This window comes from Colius striatus, chromosome 3, assembly GCF_028858725.1.
Source record: "Colius striatus isolate bColStr4 chromosome 3, bColStr4.1.hap1, whole genome shotgun sequence".
Lineage (NCBI taxonomy): Eukaryota > Metazoa > Chordata > Aves > Coliiformes > Coliidae > Colius > Colius striatus.
In genome coordinates this window covers 85,608,511-85,628,696 of record NC_084761.1, presented here as the reverse complement: position 1 = coordinate 85,628,696, position 20,186 = coordinate 85,608,511, and the positions used below count along the sequence as shown (strand labels likewise).

General features: G+C 42.8%; 1 protein-coding gene across 1 annotated transcript in view; it reads right to left on the bottom strand.

Moving 5' to 3' along the window:
- SLC2A9 (solute carrier family 2 member 9) overlaps positions 1 to 13,646 on the bottom strand; it is a 95,117-nt gene extending 81,471 nt beyond the window's left edge. Inside the window, exons 1-3 of the mRNA XM_061992534.1 lie at positions 13,564 to 13,646; positions 9,745 to 9,843; positions 1,300 to 1,460 (exon numbers count right to left, since the gene is read on the bottom strand). Coding sequence (XP_061848518.1) covers positions 1,300 to 1,460; positions 9,745 to 9,843; positions 13,564 to 13,638 — 335 coding nt within the window. The 5' untranslated portion in view covers positions 13,639 to 13,646. The remainder of the gene's footprint in view (positions 1 to 1,299; positions 1,461 to 9,744; positions 9,844 to 13,563) is intronic.
- Positions 13,647 to 20,186: the final 6,540 nt, after the last annotated feature.

Genomic DNA, 20,186 nt, shown 5'->3' with positions numbered 1-20,186 from the left:
CTGGAGAGCAGTTCTGCAGAGACAGACCTGACAGTTCTGGTTGATCATAATGTAAACATGAGCCAGCAATGTGCACTCATGGCCAAGAAGGCCAATGCCATCCTGGGATGCATCAAGAAGAGCATGGCCTCAAGGTGGAGGGAGGTTCTTCTCCCTCTCTACTCTGCCCTAGTGAGGCATCATCTGGAGTCCTGTGTCCACTTCTGGGCTCCCCAGTTGAAGAGGGACAGAGAACTTCTGAAGAGAGTCCAGTGCGGGGCAATCAAGACAATCAGGGGACTGGAGCATCTTCCATATGAGGAAAGGCTACGGAAAATGGGGCTGTTCAGCTTGGAAAAGAGGAGGCTGAGGGGAGAGCTCATCAGTATTTACAAGTATTTAAAGGGTATATGTCAAGAGGACAGGGCAGCACTTTTTTTTCTGTAGCGTTGAGTAACAGGACTAAGGTTAATGGAGAAAAGCTGGAACACAAAAAGTTCCACTTAAGCAAAAATTTTACTATTCAGGTGAGGGAGCCCTGGCACAGGCTGCCCAGGGAGGTTGTGGAGTCTCCCTTCTCTGAAGGTTTTCAAAACTCACCTGGATGTGTGTGTGAAAAAGAGGAGAATTTCTCTCATAAATAGATTTTGAAAGAAGAAAACAAAGAAGAAAGCAGAGAAGGAGATGAAGAAAACGGCAAGGAAAAAGGAAAAAAAAAGACAAGGAAGAAGAAGAGGAAGCAGAAGTAGTAGATGAAGAAGAAGAGAAAAGAATAAATGAAAAAAAATGAAAAGGAGAGGGAGAGGGAGAGGGAGAGGGAGAGGGAGAGGGAGAGGGAGAGGGAGAGGGAGAGGGAGAGGGAGAGGGAGAGGGAGAGGGAGAGGGAGAAAAAAGGGAGAAAAAAGGGAGAAAAAAGGGAGAAAAAAGCAGAAATGTGAAGTCAAGCTCCGAGCAACAACTGGCCAGCAAGTCTTGGCCAGGGTGGCCGAGTGAGCAGCCCAGGGTAGTGTCCATCCATGCAATGGCCCAGGTGGCCAAAGACCATGCCAGACTTTTGAGGAGCCCGAGATGAACATCCCCTGCTGTGCACCTCCGGTCAGGGAGGCAGGAACTGGGCCCAAAAGCCCTAAGGATGGTCAGAAGATCTGATGTAACCTCTGGGGCAAGTGTGACCTGATCTAAGTGGACGTGCTTTGGCAGGAGGCTTGGACTTGATCTTTAAAGGCCCTTTCCAATCCCTCCCATTCTATGATTCTATGAAATGAGCTTCCATAATTTTAAGATGTTTAAATTTGCATCGGGGTTTTCCAATACACTTACCTTCCAAAGAACTTCACAATTGGAGTAACAATAATGGCACCCACAAGGCCACCAATGGCAAAAATAGAAACAGTTATGGACCAGAGGAGAGTCAGTGTGCTTTCATCCACCGAGAAGCCGTACCTTCTTTCCCAAGTTTCATTGTAAAACTTCTTGATATACTGAAAAAAAAAGACAAAGCAATACACGTAAAACAAAAATCACACTTTAAGAACATAACTGAGAGAAACAGAACTAAAAAAAAAACCCAGTAGGTTGCTTGCAGGAATCAGCATTGCTCTGTTATCTCTGTATTCCAAAAAACAGGGCTTCACTTCTAGATACAATTGCAATAGAGACTAACTGAAGTACCCAAAGCATACATATGTTTAACTATATGACGGTCATAAAGAAGGTGGGAAAAAAAAACCCATAGTAGATATGTAGAAGAGGCTTTTAAAAATGAAACTCCTATAAAGGAAGGATGTTACCGTTGAGGTTGTTGGTACAGCATTAATGAGTTTTATCAGGGAGGGGAGGGAGAAGGGGGGGGAAGGGGGGGGGAAGGGGGGGGGAAGGGAAGGGAAGGGAAGGGAAGGGAAGGGAAGGGAAGGGAAGGGAAGGGAAGGGAAGGGAAGGGAAGGGAAGGGAAGGGAAGGGAAGGGAAGGGAAGGGAAGGGAAGGGAAGGGAAGGGAAGGGAAGGGAAGGGAAGGGAAGGGAAGGGAAGGGAAGGGAAGGGAAGGGAAGGGAAGGGAAGGGGGCTCCAGTAGTAGCAAGAGCTGAAAATGTCTTGAAGAAGTTAGAGTATGGTTTGTTATACAGGACATAGCATCAAAGTTTGAGGATCATGCATGTTCACATGAAACTTAAGAAAACTGATTTCCTGGAAAATGTTTACAGATGTGTCAAATGTGATAGAAGTCTTTTTGGCAAAACCCTAGACTGTGCTCACCATTAAACAATTTATCACCTCTATTTTTATATTTCAGTCCCAGAATGAAGATGTTGGATTTGCTCAAAATTAAGTGCCTTTCATTAGTCTCTTTTTCCCAAAGGGCTAGTGTTGTAAAAGTGAGTGATTCTACCAGTTCTTTAGAACACTAGATGGAAAAGGCAGAGTGAATTGAAAACAATTAGCATTCTTGAATTGAGGGGAAAGAGGAGGCTATGTACACTTTTTCATTTTATTTATGACACTGATACATGTGGCAGCCATACAAAATCAGGGACCTACTAAGCCAAGCAATGAGAGATACATTTTTCTCCCAAAGAATCCATAGCCAAGACAAGTAACTGTTAGAGGAGTGACATGACAGATGACACCTATTGGTTTGATACTGGTGGGAGGTAAAAAAAGACCAGAGTACAATTCAAAAAGATCTAGGTGTCTGACACCTTTAAAATTAAGAACTCCAAATCACTTTTGTAACTATGTTGGAGCATCTCCTCTTTAAATTTACAAAAGCTGCTCTTTGAAACAAAGTTCAGGTTGCTAAACAAAGCAAGTAATTTATATTCAGTAATGAAAGTTGTATCAAATACAAAATCAGACATCTAAGACAAGCTGGCTTTCTTAAGAAATGAAAACCTGAGACCTATCTCCTAACTCTTCAGCTATCCTGAGGCCTAAGCTTTTCTCCCATGACAGCTTAATTCCCTTCCATCAGGTCTATTCCAGGGAAGTCACTTGAAGTGTCAAGGAAAGACACTTGAAAGTTCAAGTGTCTCTTGAATCTCTGGGGAACACTGACACATGCCTGAGTCACAGTTCACCTGTCCAAAAGCTATGCCAGTTCTTCCCCAAATTCTCACTTTTCTATTACAGTTTCTGCTAGCTAAAGAATTAACTCTTAGCATTTCTATTCCAATCTTTCCCCCAACAACTACTTTTTTCTTAAAGTGACATTAATCCTCACAGTCTCTCTGTTACTGAGGCTATTTAAAAATAAGCTGAACTGTGATATGAAGACTATATTTTGAGTTATTTTTTCAGTCTTGAACAAATGTTAAGGTATTTTCACAACCTGACATAAAATTATCACTAATTTTATTCCATATCTCTACCAGTATTTCAGCTTCTCTAACATAACCCCTACAAAGAAGGTTCCAGTATGGGATGTATCTGGAATTTTCCAATTTAAAACATTAATTCAGGTTTCTTATTCTGTCCTCACATTTTCTCACCACTCTTTTTCAGCTTCATCTATCAGCCTTATGTCCTTTTTCACGTGTGTTGAATGTACCCAAACTTCAGGACAAGTTAACTTTTTATCCTTCAATGTGCCAGTTTATATTATTTTCGTCTTTCCTCATATGAGCATAACTGAAGATTTTTGAAGGAAGCCTTCTAACAACTTCCCTTCCCTGATGTTTAATTATACCAAAGTTTCTTCATAGATGTCATACGACATTTTTACATAGCATTTGTATCGCCTGCAGAGACATCACCTATTTACTCTCTTTTTAGTCAAGCTTCTCCGTTTTTATGTTGTTCCCATCTGTAATGAAGCAAAGCTCCATTGCCACTGTGGTGCCCGATGCTCTGGCAACGAGGCAGTACCAAACAGTCACTACTGTAGAAGGGCACAGCACACGTATGTAATGTTCTCACTCCTTCTGTGTCTTTTCCCCAGTTTCTTCTCAGATTTCCTCCAGCTCATCATAGATACTAAATTAGGATTTGGCAGTATAACCCTAACACCACGTTGTCCCTGTTCAAACCAGGAATTTCAAACTTTAGGCATTCCAGTACATGGAGGACTTGAGCACATTTGATATCTGACTTCAGTTTGAAATACCACCTCCCCACCTGCAAAGTACCTAAGAAAAGTAGAGGTAGAATGTCCCACTTATTGTCTTCCTTGTATCAAGTCTCTAGTCAGCCTCTTGTGCCCTGAATTAAAAGGAGGATGGTGATATTTCTCCCATCCTGTCTTATATGTTTCTGTACAAACATAAACACCACAAAAACATCTTCAACATCTTCATCAACGACCTGGATGAGGGGACAAAGTGTACCCTCAGCAAGTTCCCTGATGACACCAAATTCAGAGGACTGGCTGATTCCCCAGAGGCTGTGCTGCCATTCAGTGAGATCTCAACTGGCTTGAGAGTTGGGTAGAGAGGAATCTCCTGAGGTTCAATAGGGACAAGTGCAGAGTCCTGTATCTGGGAAGGAACAACCCCATGCACCAGTACAGGCTGGGGGTCGAACTGATGAATAGCAGCTCTGCAGAGAGAGACCTGGGAGTCCTGATTGATAATAAACTAACCATGAGCCAGCAGTGTGCCCTCGTGGCCAAGAAGGCCAATGGCATCCTGGGATGCATCAAGAAGAGCGTGGCCAGCAGGTCAAGGGAGGTTCTGCTCCCTCTCTACTCTGCCCTGCTGAGGCCTCATCTGGAGTCCTGTGTCTAGCTCTGGGCTTCTCAGCTCAAGAGGGACAGGGAACTGCTGGAGAGAGTCCAATGCAGGGCCATCAAGATGATCAAGGGTATAGAACATCTTTCATATGAGGAAAGGCTGCGGGAACTGGGGCTGTTTAGTCTGGAGAAGAGGAGACCGAGGGGAGATCTTATTAACATTTACAAATATCTAAAGGGTGGGTGTCAGGAGGTTGGGGCATCCCTTTTTTTCCATTGTACCTAGCAACAGGACAAGGGGTAATGGGATGAAGCTGGAACACAAAAAGTTCCACTTAAACATAAGAAAAAACTATTTCACTGTGAGGGTGATGGAGCAGTGGCACAGGCTGCCCAGAGGGGTTGTGGAGTCTCCTTCCTTGGAGGTCTTCAAGACCCACCTGGACATGTTCCTATGTGACCTGATCTAGGTGAACCTGCTTCTGCAGGGGGGTTGGACTAGATGATCTCTAAAGGTCCCTTCCAACCCCTACCATTCTATGATTCTATGAAAAACCCCAAAACCAACCATTAAATTTGGTACTTAGTGCATTTAAAAGAATCTCATGGTAAACTTGCAAATGAATCTGCTACTAAATCAAGTAATACATCTTATCTCTTTACAAGAAGTACTCAGGTTATATTTAAATTCAGATATGTTGTTTATTTGAAGTTAATTTCTGATAATAATGAATACTAAGAGAAAACATTTTCAGAACATACTAGCATTTCATGATAATAATAATAGCTAAAAATTGTACACAAACTATTCTCCCCTTGTGTCATGACTAATTTCTTCAACATAGCTTTGTAATTTACCAGAAGACATCAAGTAAGTGCAAACATTCAAGACAAGAAAGTACAAACTACAACACTCAATAGCAACAGAGAAATGTGCTGGCATATGTATCACACCTGTGTCTGGATTTCCATTGCCAATAAGTGGCAAACTAATAATGCATACAGGTTTTGAGGAGTTGGACATAAAACCAATCTGATCTAACAAATTCACTGGATTTGAATTCATTCAATTTTGTGGAATTGCTCCTGTGAGATTTTAATCAGTTATTTGAACATTAACAGCATTAAGTTGTACACAAAAATTTTAGTCCCTAACAAAAGCCTACATGGAACAGAAACTGACTGGTAACAGTTTCTTGTATTCTGCTGCCTCAGTTGCTTAAGGCAGCAGTGCTAGGGTGAGAAATATAAGGAGAATATAAGGGATATGTATGTTTTTAATATTTACAAATATGTGACATATTTAAAAAACACAGAAAATCCTTTCCTTGTCTCTTTAACTGTAAATAACTTACATCAAGGTGTGGTGGTGTGCTCCTCCCACCTCCCTTCTCTGCTTAATGCAACAGCTATCAGTGGTGCTGAGGGATGCATCTAGTTTAAGTTGGATTGACACATAGCAACACAGGCTACAAAGACTATAAATCTTGCTCAGTAGTTGAGGGCTAAGTTGAGCATATGCCACCCAAAATACAGCTAGTAGGCAAATACGACTTTAAGTCAATTATCTTACTCCATAAATAGTAGACAGCCAAGAGCCCATTGGGCCTTCCTGCACAGCAGCCAGCTGCATATCTCCATCTCTCCTTGAGCAGGGATGCCTCTCAAGGATACTCCTTGAGGTTGGGAAAATCCTTTTTGTGCCAGATAATCGGTAAATGAATTGGGACTAAGCATGCTGAAACTTTGGGATCTTAGCTAAGTGATAAGTGACCAAGTGAGTATTGATTGTGCACATATAACCCTTTGGACATAAATCACTGACCAAGTCTGAGACTAAGTGTGGATCCAGTTGCACTCAGGCTCCTCTCCAAGAAGGAGATCAGAATGCAAAAGGATCTTTTCTGAACCTTGTGGCTCAACGGGAGGGTATCTCTGAGTTTCATCTATCCCTGTTCTCTGTGCAGTAAGTATCAAGTGATATGTGCTGTTGTGTCTTATAAATCAGTCACATTTACTATCAAACTTTGTTAAATCACTGTTTTGTATCACAAACATGTTGCCTTACCCATAGTTACAAAGGTTACACACAGTGACAACGATTGACCTGGCTGACACAGCAGGCTGTATGTTTTTGCAATAGTCTCCCTTTCCTGTACCAACAGAAATGCAGAGCTGCAGCCGCCCATGAGAAGGGGGCAAGCACTACCCAGTAAGCAGCAGAAACTGTACTTCCCACACAGAGCACAAAGCACATCACTGTTCCACAACCCTTACCCACCATTGCTCTGTGACATGAACCATAGAAATTCAGCTCAGAAAAAGACAGTTGCAACTTGTCTTCAATTAAAGCATTTGTCTTCCTACTGCCAAATGCCCCCATATGTTTTTCAACAAATTCTGGTAACTCTTTGCACAAGCCCATGGAGACTTCTAATTGTGGTTTCCTCATGTAGTCAAGCACTGTGTGCAGTGGGAAGCAGAGCTGTGATGAGCCATTGCTCTTTCCCATAGGACACTTAAGGACTAAGTGGGAAGCAATCTTTGCTTTGAGCAGAGCTGGTGCAGTTTATTTCCCCTTTGCAACAAGAAGGAAGTTGGACTGACTCCACCTTATGAGATGACCTGCAGTAAAGTTCATCACTGCAAAGTGCAGCGGTATTCTCCTACAGTTTGATGAACTGACACAACTTGCAGTACGAAGATAAAATCTACACAAGAACTTACCAACAGTTCTTCAAGACTTCAGTCTTAAATGAACTTTCACTCCCCGTCCCCCCTGCCCTGTCCCATCTCAGTCACCATGTTGAAGTGTTCACTTTTAGGATCCTGGAAACATCCCACGTTTTAGTTAACAGTCATTATCAAGTACTTTTTCACTATTCCTCGAAGCTTCATACAGTCCTTCTCTAAGGTTGGAGAAATGTACACATAAAAAAGAATTGCACTCAAGAAAACACGGGCAAAAGATATCTGAAATCCCATAGAGATGCTCATGCAACGCAGTCTGTAAGCTGCATGTCACCAGAATATCTGTCTTACCAAGCTGCTAAGTTCACAAATAAAACTTGGCTTGAAACTTCTAAGAATTATCACACTCCTAATATAACCTCTTGCAAGACTGCTGTTTACCTACAGCTGTAAGCTGCCCCCCTTTGATTTTCCTCAGTCACCTCACATCAGTATCCAAAAGGGTGACCTTGCAGCAGATTTAGTGAAAGTCTAGGGGAAAACAGATGGGGCAAAGGTTCCTTTTTCTTGTGCTGTAAGAAGCACAGCTTTGGTATGGCTCACTGCTCCTCTCCACCACAGCTAAGAGCAAAGCCCAAATTCTTCTTTTCAACCTGGTCACTGCCCCTCTGGGGACAAGAATAGGAAGGTGGCCTATCCTAGGCAAATGGATGGTACAGATTAACGCTGGGGCTTGAGAGAGGACCAGAGGCCATAATGGCATTTTATTCTTGAACTACACAGCTATGTAGTCCTTGTCAGTAGGACTACTCCTTAGTGCTACATGAATAATGTATGACTTAACATGAATAAAACAGTCATGAAGTTCTCAATCAAACACGGAAACACCCACTACCTGTCAACAGCATGACCAAAGCCAAGAGCATAGTGCCTACTTTCAGTCCAAAACCAACAGTAAAGACTTCAAGCAAAAATGGACAACCCTGGGAGCGTTACTAACTGCAGTGCCTGGAATTTAGCATTTCCCATGGTACAGTTGCACCTTCAACTTTTCCACATTGTTTAAGTCTAACTGTCTCAAGTGTTGCCAAGGAGCATGTCCCATCATCCTATCTTTCCTTCACTCCTGCAGAAAATGACAGGAAAGCCCTGATTACGAGGACACCCTATATTTTAAATGGAACTTAAATGTTTAAAAATTGGATCATTCTCACTGCTCTGCTGAAAGTGCCGAGACAGTGCAGCAAGGATGCCTACCATGTCTACAATCAGGACAACCACTGTTCACAGAATGTCAGCTTCCTGTTGATTTTTTTAAGCCACGTTTGCCTTCTGATGACTGCAAGGTGAAATGATGCCCAGACACAATATGCTAGAATAAATACTCAATTAGTCTAACCCCACATTATTGGTACAATAAGTACCAGGAATTTCAAGAAAATTCCCAGAAGTTACAAAGGTCGCAATTAAAACTTCCTACAGGGTGAGTCTCTTCCTAGTTCTTTGGGTCATCAGTTTAAAAAATGGAATACACATATGAAACTGAATTTTTTTAAAAAATGTCTTTCATTATTTGCATAAATATTGCATCCATCTTTAATGAGAGCAACCTGTCTAGGTGGGAACCTACTCACACATTTCTGTAAGATATTTTCATAGCAGAAGGAGCTTGGCTTTTAAAAGGAACTATTTTGAAATGGAATTTCCACAGTCACCTCACAAAATTTACTCGCTACTTTTTCAAACCAGTGTTGCTTGCTGCTCCACTGAATTGCTTACTTACGTGCTTGTGTGAATTAGGAAGATCTCTAAACAGCCAGTGTAAAAACCAAATGTTCAGCTCTCCATTTGTGAAAACTGATATTTTAATGAAATCACTCCAAATACTGTACACTGATTTCACATTACTCTCTTCATCAAATCTATTCCATATGTTTCAGCCAAAGATGGTCAACACAGCGGTTTTCAGTTCAGTTCATTACTCAAGAGGAAGCCAGAAGCATTATTTATGATATCAGTTCTGTGGGAATGAAATATTATGCAACTCTCCTCAACTGAACAATGTGAATAGAAGTTACTGAACATGTACACAGAGCTGCCAGATACTCACTAGTCAGAAAGGCAGATTATTAACATTACTTCATTATACAAAAGTGTGCAAGAAAAATCAGTATTAGTATGAGCTTGGGGAGAATAAGAAGCAAACCACAGGCATCCACTCACCTCAACAGAGGCATTTAGGTCCCTGACAGCTACTGAACTTATGTGACGGCAGAAGAAAGCTTTCAGGCAAAGGCAAGTTATTGTATGAGACTTAACCTATTCTGCTCCATCAGGACATTGAGGAGCACAAAACAACTGGACAAGGCTGCCCTCTACTGATGGTAAAATCCGGTTTTGTCAGTCACTTACCACTGCAGGTGCGTTCACCACGGAGAGATTGTAACCATAAAGAAAAGATGAGCCAAAAGCACCAGTTAAAGAGGCTACAATTAGACTCCCAGACCAATTCTGAAAAACAAACAAACAAAAATGCAGCCATTGTTAGTATACTTTAAATTAACATAGGTCAGGTTTAAAGTCTATGCTACCTTGTGTAGCTCTTGCAGGCAGATGTCCATGCCCCAGAATATGGCCTGAAACACTTCCCCTTGCTGCAATCTGACGAACAGTAAATTTGAAGTGACATCTCAGCTAACATTTGCCGAGGCATAAGCAAACATTTGAACTTCTTTCAACCTCACAGATTTTTGCTGCAAGCATCCCATCAACCCCCGCACTGAAAAGTAAAATGCTGGAGAAGCATATTCTCAGTGAAGGAAACTGTTGTCAACGTACCACCAATAGAACAAAGCAAAGAGTAGCATGGATTTGATGCAACAGGTCTGTGGATAGATTCAAGTTAGGTGAAAACCTGTGAGACAGTGTGTGCCTAATCCCCATGAGTATGAGAACTACTGAAATTGTGACCAAAAAAAAACCCAACAATGCCTATAAACTAGGGTTTTTAAATCAAACACAAACCTGCAACAGTAATTTGCTTCCACCCACACTCTCTCCAGTGGAGATGCCATGTGCTCCTGTGCCCAAATGACACACCTATATCTCTCCCTTCTCAGGTCTCCTCCCTCCATCCTGCTCATCGTGTTTTTAACCCATTTCTGCTAGTAATTTCTTCTTCTACATAAGCTGTTGAAGAAAAGGTAAGAGTGCTTTGATTTGCGAGATTTTGCATTTCAGGGTCCTTTCCACCTTTCCCCATACTATTTTCTGCCACTCAGTTCTTCTGCTGGACTACAACGAGTGGTAGAAGTAATTGTTGTCATTCTCAAGAGAAATTAAAGTTAGTGTTTTGGTGGCTAGTTGGTTGTGAATGTCTTTTTGTAGGTCATGGAAGACAACTCACCTTCCTTGACTTTTGAACACATTAAAAGTGGATGGCTTTTCAACCCATTTTGAATTTAAAAAGGTAAACCACACTCTGCTAAGAATCTAGAATTTCCGGCCCAGCTGACGTTTTACACCCAGCCTTATCACTCATTGAAGCCTCAATCTTTCCAAAAGGAGAAAGACTTGGCTTCAGTTATTTCACTTACAGCAGACCCAACAGGTTGAGTCAATGCACTCTGCCAACTGCACAAAGCTGTATGTTCACTTTGGAAAATGAAGATTTAGAGCATGAACCACGTCTACATAACTTGCACATGGCATATCAGCAGTGACAATGGACTGCAATGAGCTCCACCAGTCTCAAGTGCAGCAGGGCAAGTGAACACAGGCGTGGCTGTCAGCACGTGCTCACCTGCCACGCTGTCATCATGGGCTCACTGTGATCCCTGAAGAAAGGGTGAGATACTCGGGTGCCAGGGCACGGGCTGCAGCATACAACCCGGCACATGCTCCATACATACCCAGTCTGCCACGCTCCTTGGCTGCCACTGCTGAGGGCTCAAAATGCACCCGGTGGAACAGCTGAGTGTTTTAACTGCTTTCACACAATGTGGGAACTTTTAAAGAGATTACACAGCTCATTAACCAGCTTGTTTTCAGTCAGGTCAGGAAGTGTACAGGTGGAAAAAAAGCTTTGTGTAAGAAATATATCCTGTTGAGTTCACTACATAAGCCAAACACAATTCCTTTTTCTTAGCTGGCTTCTTAAAATGAACCTGCCGTACACACACAGCTTTGCACTATTACTTTGGTGGCAAAAGGCAGAAATTTTGACATAAGGCTTTATTTACCTTCTGGTAATAACACCTCATTGTAGGTGCCCATTATTTCTCTACTATGCAGAAGTGTCCTGCACTTAGGAGAAATTGCTGCTACTCTGATCTAATAATCTGTTACCTCATCAACTCCCAACTCAGAGTTCCTGGAGGTCTCCCAGGCTGCTCCAAAAGGGTTCACAAATGATAAGCGCATGTTCACAGCTGCTATGTGGTAATCTTAGTGCAATACTGCTAAAGGGCTCTACTCCAACAATGTTAGACCCATCAGAAAAACCCTGCAAAGAAAATTATTTGGATCATATGGCCTAGTGTTTACTAAAAATTTCAATGAATGCTTAAACTTTTCAGCTGGGGTAAATCAGATGCACATGAGGCTAAGTGGAAGATAATGCAGGACAAATCACAGAAGTGCTGACAAATGAAAAACCCCACATGTACTTTATTTTTTTTTAAGTGTTGCTGGGTTTAAAGCCTACCTCAGTACCAAGAATTTTCAGGCTGCTGCAGAAAATCTTAGACTTACTCAATTCAGAGTTTTACAGTTCTTGGAACATGAACTTCAATTTCTCCATGACCTGTCTCCTCGTACACAATTTTAAATATTTGCTCAGGCTGCAGCAATGCCATAAAAGATAAAAGACAAAAGCACATTGAAGTAAGAACACAAAAAACTTAAAAAATTTAAACAAATCAAACGGTTGCTCAGAAAAAAAAAAAAAAGAAACCTCTGTCAGCGTTAACAAAAGGAAAGGAAAAAACCCCAATCAATCAAACAAAACAATATGTCTTACAGTGACCGTGAAACAAGCAGCACACCTGGCAGGCAGGCGTTCCTTGGCTTCACCGCCACTCCTGTGCTGCCGTCAGCACCAGGGCAGGTAGGTGTGACCATCACCACGGCACTAAGTGTTCAGTGCAGAAAGGCCCATGGCAGCTCAGAGCAAAGATCTCGAGATACCTGAGAAGTGCTTACTTGTCCACATTTTTGGCCTTATCACAGATCTCAAGGCACTGGGATGCTTTTTCCTACTCCTGTCCTTGGTCAGCATGCAACGTAACATTTGTGCTGGCTGCTATAAGTCTTAAACTGCCTTTAAAAGAAATGCATTGCAGTTGGCATTTCAGTTTTCAAAACACAGTTTAGGCTGCTCTGCTTTGGTTACCTCCATCTCAGATGAAACACAACTGTAAGCAGCAAACATTGCATGAACACATAAGGAAGTTTTAATATTCTTAAATGCATATTGCTAAGAATTTCTGAGATACTGAGATTTTGGAGCACCTTATCCGATACCCCTAACAAGATCCAGCTTCCGGAGACCACGCAAGCAATATGAAGCCGGGAGAGGGGCCGTGCCCGCCGGGCGCTGCCGGCTGGTGTCCCGGCGGGTCAGTGCCCTCGGGAAAAGGGACGCCCTGGCCCCTCTCCGCGGGGCTGCCCCTGCCCCCAGGCCGGGGAGGTCGGGGCAGACGCGGTGCCCTCTCGCAGCCTGCGCCCATCCTCCCGCCGCTTTACCCGCGGCTCTCCCGTGCGGGGCACACTGAGCCGGCGCTGCCTTCCGCCCGTCCTCCGAGTCCCGGCTCGGTCGCTGCGGTATTTTTAGCTCTGCCCCGCGCCTGCCTGCCGCTGGTTTCCCCTGCACCGGCACCAACAACTTTCCGAGAAGGGAGAAGGCTCGGCGCCGGCGCTGTGCACCCTGAGCTCTGGCGGCAGCAGCGGGGACTTGCTCCGGCTGCCACAGCCACCGGGCACCAGCCTCGCTTCCTCCCCTCCCTTCGTCCGCACCACGCTGGTAAACGACCGAAATCGCGCCCCTTTTCGGAGAGTCGTCCCCGAGGCGAGGGCAGCGCAAGCCGAGCTCCCTGCCTGCGCCGCCGGGCTCGCCCCCGCCCCGCCGATCGCCCACCGCTTAAACGGCGGCGGTCATTTCCAAAACAAAACACCGCCGTGGCGTGGGGCGGACGGGGAACGGGACGGGACGGGACGCCCCGCGCTACTTACGCTCCGGCTTGCGCGGCGGCGACCGCCGCCCCGCGCCACCAGCGCGGCCGCCTCGCGCCCCTCCGCACGGTCCATGCCGCGCCCGCGCAGAGCCCGCACATCGCCGCCGGGCAGCGCGCGGGGCGCCGCGGGGGCGCGGCCGCGGGAGGGATCGGCGGGCCGGCCCCCGGAGGACACGGCCCCCGGAGAGGGCCAGCGCCGGGCTTAGGCACGCGTGCGTGCCCCGCGCCGTGCGTGCGGTCTGCCCGCAGGCCTCTTCTCTCAGCAGGAATTTACCCCCCCGTGCTGCGGGGAAATGGCCCCAGTGGGCGTTCATCACGGACCCCCCCCGTACCCAGCCGAGTGGCAGCTGGAAAGCTGGGCTGCCTCTCTGTGAGCAAGTTGCCAAGGTAAGGAGGCGAAGAGTCCTCCCGCTTTGGCGAGGATGGAAAGTGAAGATACCGCAAGACTCGTCGACGATTCAGATGGTAACCGCACGGCGTAGGCATGTGCCCACAGGCTACGGACCTTAGATCCCAGACGCCACACGGCTGCTGTGTAAGGAATCGTGGTTAGACATGCTACCTGGACAAGAGAAAAGCTTCCAGCTATTATTTTTGAAGGTACCTGTTTGCAAACATGGGGATTTTGAACCGCTAAGAGTTAAGCTACACCTTCTAGTTGGCAATGGATGAGTATGAAGTACATCTGTAACTGTTCCCAGATGACTGCAGTTAACATTGGTGTAAATCAATGCTGTTTCCACTTCTGTCATTCTACGTAGCTCACAACTAGCTCAGAGCTCACAAAGACACAATAAGTTATGCCATAAAGCACTGTAGGTTTGAAAGCAGTTTACGATGCAGCAGCTTTGAAGTGTCATTGGCTCAGATGAAGCTTAGTGTTTTGAGTAGAAAGCTAAATGCTACTCATTAACATGTAAAATTATTGTACAGATTGAGAAGTGTCAGCATAGACAGATGATCTGGATATCATTTATAACCTCTTAGAGTGGTCACAAAGCAGTACAAGTGTCAAGTTAGGAGAATCAAGCCTCTAAAGTACATGGAATGCACTTGAGATGAATCAGATACCTGTGTTTTATTTAGCTTCATTTTAAGTAGCATGGTGCACATAGTTCATTTCATCCTCAAATACAAAAAATATGGCTGCATGTGGTTAGTACATATATGCTTTCTCATCTGAGCAGGCTCACATTTTTTGGCCTTTTACACTCGTCATCCATAAGTTACAGACACTAAACACGTTCTACTCTATACCACACAAATTTTCATCCTGACAGCTTCCCCTTACTCAAATCTCCATATTCTCAAGGAAAGAAGTATCATTTTGCTCTTCACAGTTTTGCAGTACACAGCTTTGCAGAGTCTTTTATAAGATGTCAGAGACAAAAAGCTTTTTTGCACAAATTACATCCTCCCAAAATTTCCTTTCAAGGGCATAGAGACTCTCCTCCAAAATGTTGCTGCCATCCTCAGTGACAGAGTCCCTCCCATAAAAGAGAAACTTTAACTTATCCCAAAGTCAAGTAAGCCCAGAATGGTTTGCCTAAACCGTTTCTTTGGCTAGTTCAAAGCCAGACATACTTGAAAATAGGGGAATTGACTCACCATTTTTTTCTTCACCGCTTTGTTTTCCTTTGTCTCGCTGTTGCTTTGTTGTCTGTTCTCCATTCTCCTACCTTGTTAGATAATAGCTGAGGAAGAAAAGAGGGAAGGTTGTGGTACTGTTCAGTTGAGGCAGCATTTTTTTTTTTAAGTAAAATAATAAATCTGACCCAGGAATGACTTGAAAAAGCCTATAAGAAGCCTAGCTGCTCCCTACAAAAGTCAGATCCTTGTCCAGGAAGGTGTAGCAACACCAAACTGAATGTACTTAAAAGCAACCAAAACATCCATGCTAACTGTGTTTAAGTAGTCTACTCAAAGGGCAATATACTCTTTGGAGCAAGCGTAGCACTTCCTACCACAGCTAAAGTCTGAAGGAGAAGAAGCTACAGCATTGAGCCCTTCAGTGGATGTGCTGTCTCTATAAGAATAGAAGCATCAGACCCACTGCAACTACAGAAGAAGTTTACTCTGGTGGAACTACGTTACCGTAACTGGGTTGTGGCCAGGACATTTGGGTTCCTTGGTGGAGAGATTCTAAGGGTTATTAAACCTTTTATTAGCTGGGGCATTGTCTGAACTCATTTGCAAAGCAAGGGTCCCTTTAATTACTGCTCTGTCAAGAAGTTTCTTGTCTGAGTATCCTCACATGTGCTTTAATAATGCTAAAGGGCATTTTAATAATAATTTATTAAGAAACTAAACTGATTTCTGGTGCTTCAGAGACGATGAATTATCCATTATTTACACTATGCTTCATTGTATGGTCTTGGTCAGTCCATCAGTCTGTTCTATTCATTTGGATTATTACTAGGTTCTGTTCTCAACATCTTGATATGACAACACATTTCAAGACCTTACTTGGCCATTATTGTTGTAACAACAGATCAGGTCTTGAATGCAAGTTGTCTTGTCAAGAGTCTACAAGATTTTGAGCTATAACACATGGGGGGGTACCATTTAGTGAAACAATGCCTTGCAGTGGAAGTTATATTGAGGCCATTACTGATGTTCCAAGAAATCAGACTGAGCTTTTAGGAGAATCCAGAGATATAACAGCATCCTGTAAGCACTAAAGCCAGAAAAATCACCCTCTTCCCTCTCTACCTCCCAATGTAGTCAATACTAAAAACCTACAAACACCTCCTTTCCTCTGCTGCAAAGGGCCTTAGTCAGTTCTTGCTGAACTGCACTTCAAAACAAGTTTTTAAGGCAAGTGTATTTCACTTTATAGGAGATGCTTAATCTCTCTATCAAACAGTTCACCTGTTGTATGCCACATTTAACATGCATACCATAAATAACTTCAGACTTGCTGGCCACAGAACCCACATGCTATATAGTATTTCAGGTACAGATAATGTAGATAATTAAATTAATGAAGGTTCTGACAGAGCATAAAGTATCATCAAATCAGAATTTAGGAGCTTACAAGACAAAGAGTATATGGAGCATAGCACTGAAACAGTCAGAAGCAGCCTGCTAGGTGGCTAGAGACATAACTCAACCTCACAGCTACTAGCAAGGGTAACCTCTGTCTGTTTTCCCTCACTGCATAGAGGTGGTTTTATATGTCTGATTCTTACTCTTGTTCTTTGAGCAATCTTTAAAACACTTTTAAGATATACCTGTAGTGTCTGGAAAGTTTAACCATTGGCAGCACAATGTCCAGACTGAAGTGTCCCTTCTATATTTCAAGTAAATCCCATTTCACAACTTGACTGTAGAAAAGGGAATACTGCTATATCGAGGACAGATGTCCAATGTGACTAAAAAAATGAGGGAACTGAACTGGGGAGGAGGTAGAAATCACGGAAGTCTTGCACATGAGGTTTTGTTAGTGTTACTTTTACAATCTTACTGACTTGTGTGTGCAGAGAAGAGAGACATGATAACAGCAAGCAGAAACCCGATCTTCAGATTGCAGTGTCTGACAAAGTCTAAAGAAGTGACATTCCACTTAGGGGAATGAAAGTCTGAGATTTGTACTGACACTGCTAGTGACCATTCACTGAAAGGTTATAACAGATGGGGTGGAAAAGTGTATTCCTTCCTCCTGAAGCTCATATTGCCAGTACCAGGTAAGTTGCTTAAGTTGTGGATCCAGAAATATTAATTCATAATTCATTCTTTATGATTAGATCTGTCTGCTCCCTAGATTGTACAGTTAGTCAGGAGGTGACCCACAAATAAGGAAAGGCTCATTTTGTGTCAGGCCACAGGGCACCTTCCATTTCAGCATTACGATCAGAGCTACTGTTGGCTTACCTACTTATCCAGCAGTTTATTTAGTTGAGTTCATTGGTGGGACATAAAATCCAACTGACTCCTACAAATTGTTAGCCTTGTCAAGGATGACTCAGCAGTTCAGAGTAGAAGTATTATGGCTGGCTTGAGAGAGGTATGAATAAACCCACTGTAATCTAGGTTTGGTTCTGAATATCTATTGAACACTCAGCATTCATTAACTGGCTGCAAGTCAGGAAAAAACAGAAGTTATCGGAAAGCTGCCATGTTCACAAAAAGCAAACATTCACCCTTCAGCAGTTTCAGTTGAACTCAAATTTTAAATAGATATGTTTGTTATGTTAGATGACAAAATCACCAAGGAGCTGACCATCTCAGAAAAGCTGAGTTATTAGCTGCAATTCTTAAGAAAAAAATCCCCAAACTAAGAAGAGTATAAGACCTGCAAAGATAATTTTTTTTCTTCTCCAATCTGAGCATAAAAGCATTGTTTGGACCAGCAGCCAGTCAGAGCTTATTTACCATCTGTTTCAGATGGATCTGGACCTACACCAAGCCACTGGTCATTCCTTTCAAGGCACAACATGAGCAACCTTCAGGCAGTTTATTGGTGTTAGAAAAGGTTCTGCTGACACAAATTCCTCATGGTATATATGGCTTAGAATAATAGAATCATTACAATTGGAAAAGACCTTTAAGATCATTGGGTCCAACCACTAACCTCACACTGCCAAGCCCGTCTCTAAACTAAACCATATCCCTTAGCACCTCATCTATGTGTCTTTTGAATATCTGTAGGGATGGTGACTCTAGCACCTCCTTGGGCATCCATATCTGTGTCCCAGGTGCAAAGTGTCACAAGTCTTTCTCTATAGTAAGAGTATGTCTTTGTCAACATTGCACTACTATGGACAGGGAAAATGTGGAAGTCAGAAGAGCAGCCTCCAGCTTTCAATTTACTTGTAATTATAAACCAGCATAGCTTCTCAGGGATGGAAAGGGACTGCTTTGCGTTCCTTGAAGTAAACGTTTTTCAGCTGTAGCACAGAATAGTTTAGTTTATTTTGAAAATGGCTAAAAGAAGCATTAAGAGAGAATACACTGCAGTAGGCTTTGAATCACAAAGGAAAACAAGTTAGTGTAAAGATAACCCAGACTTACTATGTCCTATTTGGCTATGGTAGACTGCCATATAATTTTTTGCATTTGGGAGGGCAAGATTGTCCAACTTAAGTACTTTGGTTTTACTATGCATTGTACTGGAAATAGGTGTTCCAGAAGATCTTTTTGAAAGTTCTTATTCCAAACTAAAACTATAGTGAAAGAGGATGGAGGAGAAAAGTTTTAAGCCTCACTCCTGTCCTGTAGCTCATGTGCTGTTACCCTTTTTCCATTCCACTACAGCCAAAATTCTCAAAGGGTGAGCACTTATGCCTTTCAGAAAAGGAGCCATCCTTGCAATGAAACAGACTGAAGCTGAGGACTGCCCTGTGCTTCAAGCTAGATGCTTCCGTCACTGGTCTATGGCATGTACTTCAATGAAAGTGCGCCTCTCCCTGGTACTGTAAATCACACACACGCACTCACACAAAAAGACATCCACCATCATTTAAGGAAAAGATTGATTAATTAGAACTTTCAATGTGAACAGCATGCTTGAAGTTTCTATGTCCCTCACATCAGGAACAATTTATTTTCTAGATCCTGATAGGTGACATAACTGTCTGGGTAAAATAGATATTCTGGAATTTCATTAAGAACTGAAGGGATTATTTATTCCTCTAAGATTTGTTGAGATAGATCTATTCTGATGCAAATGAGACTGTTCAAGTCAATGATTTTTATACTATTTATGGAAAATGTCAAACAGTCCTAATATTAGAATGCCATTGCTAGGGTCAAGAGTGGCATGACTAATTTGGCACAGAGCACTCCTATGGTGCTGAACCATTTAGCAAGAGTTAATCTTAAATACTGTAGGTACCCTAGCTTCCAAAGATACCCGTTCTCTTAAGTAATCAATTGACACAGGGTTAAAAAATGCATATGTCTCTTTTTTCCTATATCTGTAGTATCAGTCCGAAAGTGTCTTTACAAGATGATGAAGTACTGTATCTGGATTTCAGTATTTCATACAAACCACAATCTGATCTCATATATTGAGAAGGGGGAAGATTGAATTTCTATTTCAAAATGAAGTGTTTTGTTTGGGATTTTGTTTTAAATATAAATTGAGGAAAGATTAAATCTATTTTTCATAGAAATATATTAACTAGGAGTGGAAGACAGAGATTTCAGAGTTAATGACTGCTTTATATAGAAGCTGAGTATTGCACTAGCATGGGAAATTATTTTTTTGAAGATTTCACAGAATTGGTTTATGTCAAAAGAAATCTATTCCTCCCTCCTCCAGTCTCAAACCCTTGAGAACATTGCCAAATTTAAGATGCTGCTGCAAAGTATCAAGCCCCAACTTCTATGCACTACTCACCACTTATCCAAAGTGTTCTTCACTCCCAGTGATTTCTAAAGTTCAGTACAGATCAGAAGCAGCCCTCTTCAGGACTGCTACAGCAGCCCTCTCCTCTGAAATAGGGATAGTTCAATCACAGTTAGATTCAAAGCCAGCTTTAACTCTTTTATACCTTTCAGAAGCAATAAATAATTAACAGTAAAAATAAAGAATAGTATGACGCTTCAGCTGGAATTCACGCAATAAACCTTTCCTGCCCAATAAGAAACAAAATGCTTTGAATGGCTGAAATAGCA